This window comes from Trichosurus vulpecula, chromosome 1 (genome assembly GCF_011100635.1).
Source record: "Trichosurus vulpecula isolate mTriVul1 chromosome 1, mTriVul1.pri, whole genome shotgun sequence".
NCBI classification, from domain to species: domain Eukaryota; kingdom Metazoa; phylum Chordata; class Mammalia; order Diprotodontia; family Phalangeridae; genus Trichosurus; species Trichosurus vulpecula.
This window is the reverse complement of record NC_050573.1, coordinates 209,860,062-209,868,475: the sequence shown is the minus strand read 5'-3', so window position 1 is coordinate 209,868,475 and position 8,414 is coordinate 209,860,062. Positions and strand designations below refer to the sequence as shown.

The 8,414-nt window shown below is 37.2% G+C and overlaps 1 protein-coding gene across 1 annotated transcript; it reads right to left on the bottom strand.

Annotated features, from left to right (window-relative positions):
• Positions 1 to 6,843: 6,843 nt before the first annotated feature.
• On the bottom strand, positions 6,844 to 7,690 carry LOC118856296 (V-type proton ATPase subunit D-like). The gene has a single exon (XM_036766531.1). It carries the CDS (start codon positions 7,636 to 7,638, stop codon positions 7,300 to 7,302), a length of 339 nt encoding a protein of 112 aa, XP_036622426.1. The 5' UTR covers positions 7,639 to 7,690; the 3' UTR covers positions 6,844 to 7,299.
• Positions 7,691 to 8,414: the final 724 nt, after the last annotated feature.

Genomic DNA, 8,414 nt, shown 5'->3' with positions numbered 1-8,414 from the left:
TTCTCCAGCATTTATATTTTTTCCTTTTTTGTCATCTTAGCCAATCTGGTAAGTGTGATGTGGTATCTCAAAGTTTTTTTAATTTGCATTTGTGGTTAGATTTATCTAGTTCAGAATTTGTTCAGAGTCACTTTTGAAAAGTATTTGAAAGGTATTGGGGAAGAGCTCAGGCAAGAGCTCAGGAAAGTCCCTGCTTTCATTCTGCCATCTTGGCTCCTATATGTGTTTTCACATAAGCAATGGGCAACATCCTAAAAGCAATTCGTAATAGAAAGCCATTAAAACAAATTTAATTTATTGAATAACATTTGTGTATTAATGATTTAGAAATTTATGGTCAGTCTATGCTAAACATATGATAAACATAGGGGGGCATATTTATGGAAAATATAATTTGTATATGTTGATATTTGAGACTAAGCTAATGCACAAATATTTTCAAATTGCTGATGATGCTAAACATTATCTTAATTTCTTTTGTCAGAGTTTGTAATAAGGTTGCAATTGTTTCTTTTTTTATAATTAAATGCACTTGAAAGGAACAACAAAACACAATGACATATGTTGAATTTTATGTTGAATGTTCTAAATGCCAGAGTAATCATTTTATTTCCCATTTCCTAATTACTGCCACATCCTATATTCAGGCCAGGACCTCAAGCATATTCTTTTTGAAAGCCTAAAAATAAAAATTGGGTGGGAAGATAGACAGCACTAGAGGACAGAATGCAGTGACCTCTAAACAGTAACTCTTAAACAGTATTTGTCAGGACAAATTGGTAAGGCACTTTGAAGTCCTTCCACATGGTTTGTTTTATACAAACAGAGGAAAAGAGATATTGCTATTAGTATCTATAATAATACATTACTATTTTCAAAGGGCAAAAAAGCAGTCTCAGCAAACTTAAAAGCATTCCTCCCCCTCATTCTTTTAGTGACTTTGCCAAAGGATGAGTAAGAAAGAGGAACAGATGTAGTGCTCATTTGGGGACTAAGAAAGGTTAGAATTATTGGAAGTCTGAGCAAGAGTGAGCAAAAATAAATCCAGTTGCCTTGTGTTTCTTGTGGTAGCTCAGGCAAATTGAAATAAGGTGTATAACAGAAAAACCCTAAAATTGAACCTTACTCTAGAGCCTGTAATTTTCCTATGATAATTACACATTTTTTTTTTGTTTGCACTGCTTCACTGAGGCCAATCTTAAGAACCAAAGAGAAGCAAAGGGTTTGAATAGTTATCCATATTAACTCAAGCTATTCATCCATTTGGAGAATTATCAATTTCCCTTTCCCCTTGGTTTTAGAAAACCTACCCTAACATAGGCTAATAAATCACTGTAACACAGTGCATTGTATATTGGTAGAAATTCAAGAAATGTTCACTTATTTAAGCTTTTAAAAAATGGTTAGAAATAGGATAGATCTGTTACTTGATAATGTTGAAATTTTAGTGAATTTAAATATTCTTAAGATTATAATTTAAATATGAATTTAATTCAGCAAACATTATTAAAGTACTCACTTAGGAGAAAATATTGTGCTAGGTATGGGAGATGAATAGTTTTAATAAAATAGTGTCCCTGTCCTCAGGCAAATTATGACCTACTCTATGACAGTTAAGGTAAAAAACAAAATAATTATTATAAAATGGAAAAGAGTAAAAGCAAACAAAGTCAGAAGAACATGCTGTGTGAAGTCCTGTGATCACATTGGGATTGGGAGGGGCAGCATTATAGGGGAAGGCTTCACAGTGAAAGTGATATTTGAATATGCAAATGAAGTAAAGATAAATTTCTACAGTTGAGGAAAGGCCATTTAAAAATGTGTAGGATGGGATCTCTTAAAACTAATTCTGTTGCCAATTAATTAGTCACTATCACCCCTCATTGGGCATAAAATAGTGTATGTGCATGGGTAGAGATTTAATGTAACTATTGTTATATGGGAAGAATATGTTGTTCTGCATACATATACTATCTTGTCAACATGAAGCATGTTCCTTAAAGACAGAAATTGGTTTCACTTTCTTTTTAGGATCATTCTTGGCATATTTTATTATAATTAAACAGTGATGTAGAATCAATCAATGAATGAAGTTTTCCAAAGTATTTACCTCAAAGCAACTTTGTAGTGTAGGTAGTGTATTTATTATGCCCATTGTACAGTTAAAGACCGATAGAAGATAAATGATTTTTCCATGGCCCTTTGTTTAGTAAGTGTCAGGGCTCATATTTAAAACCAAGTCTCCTGAATATGAGACCAGGGTCAGAGAATCAAAATTTAGGAAAAAAGAGGCACATAACAAATGAGGAATAAAACTCCATAATAAGTAAGTCCCAGTATCAGTCATCTAGGAAGTGTCTGAGTTATCATTTTAATCTAAGCCTTTTTGCCTCTGTTTTCTTACTTTGTCCCATCTGCCTTGCTGCCTCCAGACTACTCACCATTTTTCTCAGAGCCTCTTGGCTGTGACTCAGTGTTATACTCATTCCTAAGGAAGGACTTTTGGATTTTTAAAATACATTTAGCCACTAACTCCAAAATAATGTAAATGAAAACAAAATAAAATAAAATCAGTGAATATTGATCATTTATATTGACAATCAACGTTAGTCTTGATTAAATCTTTCATTTTCTTTTTTAAATATGTTACAATGAAATTATTTTTTATTTTTTTAATATTACCTGTTAAAAGCACTGAATTCTTCCTGTATTGTCTCCTGGAGAGAGATAAGACAATTTCCTCAAACTAAGAAATTTAAAGAAAGAATAAAAAGTTGAGCCAAACTTACCAAAATATTGTTAAAAAGTTATTTCAAGTGTTTTCCACCCGGTTCCCTTACTATTACAAGAAGTAGGGAGAGAGATCTTCTAGTTCTTCTTTTGAGTCAAGTTGGCTATGGAGGAAGCACACAATGCTCATTCCTGTGTCAGTGTCAGGGACTTTTGCATCTCCAGATATGGAGCTAGAGCTTGAGTTTTTCCAGAGAGCTCAATAGGGAGACAGGGGAAGAGCCAGCCAGTGTAAATTTAACATGGCTGGGAATTAGGCTGAACAGTCACGGCAAAAATTTTACATTTCAGATTCAGTGAATCTAAATACTTGGCTCAGCATTTCAAGCAGAACCTTTTGAAGCAGACAGAACACGTACAAGCACAAAAAACTAATCTGGTTGTGTACAAGGGAGGGACTCTCAGCTATAGACCATAGATTTCCAAGTATGAGGAATGATATGTGGGGTCCAAGGAGGAAGTATAGTCCCCTGTACTGTAGGTCCTGAAGGACTCAGAAAGGGGCAGAACAAGACAAGAAAAAAATTCTGATGAAGTGTTGGGAATTGAGAAATTGAAAGGATCTGACTACAAATTGGGGGACGCTTCTTAAGCAAGAGAGACCAGCTTACTACCTGATGATAACTGAAAGCAGATCTTGATATCAATGTCACATGACTATAAGACCATTCTACTGTATTACTAATAAATATTTTATACAAATAAACATAAGGTTACCTTGGAATCACAAAGTCAGAGAATTTGACATTTAGAAAGAACACCAGAGGCCATGCAGTCTAAACCATGCTTAATGAAGAAACTTACCTAACATTCAGGATTTGCTTGAATGTCTCGAATGAAGGTGAATGCAAAGAAGCCCAATGCCCTTGCACAGCTGTAAATGTAAAATAAGTTTCTAGTTACCATAAAGCTTTTCTTTGTGACTTTAATATAAGACTGATATAAAATAGTCAGCTATGTTTGTGCTGTAATTACCACACCACTATTATCATGTCACAAAGAATTTGAGCTGTTATAGTTTGTAAAAAATGGGAACCATCTAAGACAAAACTTACCTGGGCCAAATAATCCCTGTATAATCCGAGGAGTAGAAGCTTGGCTTCAAGAAGACTCATCTTCCTGAGTTCAAATCTGCCCTCAGATACTTATTAGCTATGTGACCTTGGGAAAGTCAGTTAACTCTGTTTGCCTCAGTCTCCTCATCTGTAAAATGACCTGAAAAAGGAAATGTCAAACCACTCCAATGTCTTTGCCAAGAAAACTCCAAATGGAGTTACAAAGAGTAGGATATGGCTGAAATGACTCAATAATAACAACAACAACCATCCTAAGAATGTTGTTCAAACACTGTGGATCTCTTGGTCCTCATCTGTAAAATAAGGCAGTAGAAGGCAACAGTCTCTAACATCCATTTCATCTCCTAATCTATGATCCTAGGATTCTATGCTTATAATATTTGTTGAGGAGAGAGAGAGCGAACCAATTTGCTTCTGGTTGTATGCTTTGATCTTCTTTGTCACCAAAGTAAGATTATATAGTCTGAGATTTTTATTCTGTTTTCTCATTTTCCCAGCCAATTACTTGAGGTTTGTAATGGTAAGAAGTGTAGAAATTTTTCTGTTTTCTCTTTTGGAATGCTGAGGTAATCAAGTACTTTTGATGAGTCTTGCCTTTCAAATGTAACTGCAAGAAAAGTAGGACTTTTGCTGGTTTTTTTGTCTGAGTGCTTCTCAGTACTGAAGTAATCAAGTGCCTTTGATGAGTCTTACCTTTGTTTCTTTGATTGAGTCAAGAGACTTTGATGACCTTCTTAAGAAACACAAAAGCCTAGTTCATGTGGGTTTGAGTTGCATGGTTGTGACTCCCTCTGACCCTGAGAAAGGTATATAAGATTTGGGGTTGATGTTTGGTTTTGGGGGTTTCACTTATTGGAAGAGAGTTGCTGATTTGGCCAGATGAGACTCTGCGTAGTCAAGATCCCCCTTGAATTTGAAAACCCAGATGTTGTTGCTTCTGTCTCTGTTAACTGTGTATATATTGCTATAGACAGATAGAACCCTGTCTGTTGATTCATGTTAATTTGCTCTGTTTCTGTTTGTATTTGCTCTGAAGTTCAGGGTGCTGACGTTTTCCCCTGAACTAAGTGAATGATGTGCATACACACATACACACACACATATGCATATATAAATATATATACATATACATATGTACACATATATACATATATACACATATATATGTGTGTGTATATATGCATGTTTAATTAAAGTGAGATTGTTAACCCGTTAAAGTTGCTTTCCTTTGAAAAGCAGATCAAAGAACCTGTACTAGCAGCCCTCCTGTGTGCTCTTGTTGTAGGGCTAGTGTTAGTCTTTCACATCCACAGCAGCTGCTAACAACATTGTTGTCACAACTTTTGAGCTCTTTGTCAAGGTAGCACTCTCCTTCCAGATTGGAGAGTGTACTGTCTCAAGCTTCAGGGATTTTACACAGCTGTTTTCAGACATACTTCTAGGCACCTGTAAATTTTCAGTTTTTCTAAGCTGATAAGATCAAAGTAGAGGTATATACTTCTCTCCTGGCCTGTGCTCTGGTCTGTGAATGACCACAAGCACTCTTTCCTCTCATGGAATTCTTAGGAGGATTCCCTCTCCCTTTGACCACAAGTTTTGCCACACTAGTGCTTCTCCTCACCTCAGGATCATAACTCAGGAATGTGACCCAGATCCAAGTGGGACAAAGCAAGAGAATCCTGCTACAGCACCAACAAGGAGATCCTTGCAATCCCCCTCTGATCAACCATTTGTTTCCCCTAACATCTCTGGGCCTGGCACTCTGGAAGCAGCCACCACCGCTGCTGCTGCTGTGACCAACACTGCTACTTCAGCTGTCCTGGGGCTGGCACTGACCTTCAACTTTGTTTTTGCCATCTTTGGGTTGAAAAGTCTGGAAACCGCCACAGCTGTAAGTGATTCAGTTCCATGAAGTCTGTTCCAGCCCTGTCTGTGTTGGTATGGCCCATGCTGGACTGTGCTATGCTCCCAGCAGTGTGATAGGCCTTTCCTGTCCACTTTCTAGGTTGTCTTGGGCTGGAGATTTGTTTCATTCTGTCATTTTGTGGATTCTGTAGGTCTAGAATTTGTTTAGAGTCATTTTTACAGGTATTGGGAGGGGTTTTGGGGAGAGCTCATGCTTTTGCTCTGCCATCTTGGCTCCAAACCCATTTGCTAATTTTTCTTAAGTGAAAACGCTCACATTCAATATTTAACAATTGGCTTTTGTGATATGGTATGAGCTGGCTCCCTATAACTTGTAAATATATGGAGTATATATCTTTATAAATATAAATGAGGAAACTGAGGTAGAGAAATGTGACTCAGCAAAGTTTATGCAGGAATGACTGCTCTTTAACATTTAATGTCCTTGAAAATTTGTTTTCAACCCATCTTTATAGGCTACCACATAGTTTTCTCACCCCATTGCCACTACAAGATATTCTACTTATTATCATCCTTATACAACTTTTTTTTTTTCATTTTTAAATTCTTTTACTCTGCTTATGCTACAGTTACATAGGAATTGGCAGAATTTCTTTCATAATGGAGGGGAAAGTCTTCTTCCATAGGACTGAGACCAGCCATGCAAGAAAAAAAAGATGTGACGTTATTTACACAATACTAGATTGAAGCACCACGGTGACAAAAGCAGAGGCTGAAAGTAGACGGAAACGATGGCTGAATATGTAGGAGTCAGGCTACACGTCAGCATGAATCACTGCTATTTTCAAAGAGATGTTTTTCACATATGATTAAAGCATAAAACACCACAACTCTGCTTATATACACAGACCCAGAAGAGGAGAAATATCAATAGGTCATAGTTTTACAGGTTCCTAGGCTGGTCAATTACCACTAAACAGCAGTAGGTCCTACAAATGACTGATATAATCATGATCTCTCCAAATAATCCCAATAACTTAATGTCAACTAGTGGAACTCTTGGCTATAACAAATAGCCCCATTACATATAGAACTTGGATACCACGTATTATAAGGAAACCACAAGACCAAGGTCTCAAAGAAGACTATAGAATAAGAATGGCTATTCAAACAGAAGATCTTCATCCTTCTCTTCAGCTAATAGATTAGCAGGCTCCAACACTTCGCCAGCTGCCTTCCGTATCACCAATTCTTTCTCTGCTTTCTCTTTGAGAACCTTCTTCTTCTCCTGTATTTTCTTTAACCTATAAAACTCTTCACGCTCCCATTCATCCAGTTCTGTGATGATGTAAGTAAGCGTACATTCAATCCGGGGAATGATCACATGCTCAATGGCATTTACCCGTCTGTTCGTAATTTTAATGACCTCATCCAGTGTAACAAATGAAGTCTGCAATGATGCTAGTTCTACCAGCAGCTCCACTGCTTTGGCATAGTTCCTCTTCAGTTTGGCCAGTTGTTCCCCACCTCTGGCCAAACCAGTCAACTCATAACTGTCAGCTCCTTCTTAATAATGTTCAAACACTGGCAAGGTGACACCTGCTACATTATCTTTCTTTGCTCTGATCTTCACTTGGGCTTTGTTCACATTCTGAATAACAGTGGTACTGAAGTCACCAGCTGTGAATTTGGCTTCCGCAAGTGAGAAAGCAGCTTCTCGCATCACTTCACCCATTAGCATTTTGGTCTCGATGATCTTCTTTAAGATCTGCCGAAATCGAAGAGTCAAGTCATCAGATTTTTTCTTTAGGAGATTTTGGCCTGTCTGTGCTCCTTTTAATCGGGCCTTCATAATGGTCTGTGCCATTCGCGAAGGGAAGATATCGATGTGGTCTTTGCCGGACATCTTGGCTGTCGTCCGGTGGCGGCAGCTCGGTCCCCAGGCCTATCACTTCTGGTTTCAAAGCCACCAGTTGCTGCAGACGTCCTTTACTACCTACACCACATACAGTCAGCTGGAAAAGGTCCCCTTATACAACTTTTAATCTTCAGACAATTACTTTGCAAAGGTTGTCTCCATATCTGGAATGCTATGCTTTCTTATTTTTGTCTCATAGAATCCCATACATGCCTTAAAGCACAAGACAGCTGCCGTCTTTTAGAGGAGGTCATTCTTCATCACCCCAGTAGTTAGTGCTTTCACTAAACCTTCCTTCCTGCCACAATATGTGCAAACATTTATGCTTGAACTTGTCCATGTATGTGTTTTCTCAAACTCCACTCCTAATGGATTGTAAACTCCTTAAGGTTAGGGTTGTTTCATTATTGTCTTTTTAACCTCACCACCATTTTGGGGAGGCATTTTATTACCCAAAATTCAGCACATAATAAGCATTAGAAAGAATTCCTTTACAATTAAATTTAATTTAAATGGTTTGTTTCACGTTCAAAATAAACAACACTTAATGATGTCAGCTTATATTCAGAAAAAAAAATGAATGGAAGATCTGACCATGCTAAACATTATTAAGGTTGTACTCTGTTCTTTGTGATTAAGAAAGGGAATGATCTGTTCCTGCACTAACTTCAGGGAGCACGATAAAATTATTTCCCATAAATCATACTACCTCTTATTTCAGGCATCTGGGAGGGGTGTAAGGGACCTGAATTTATATTAAACTA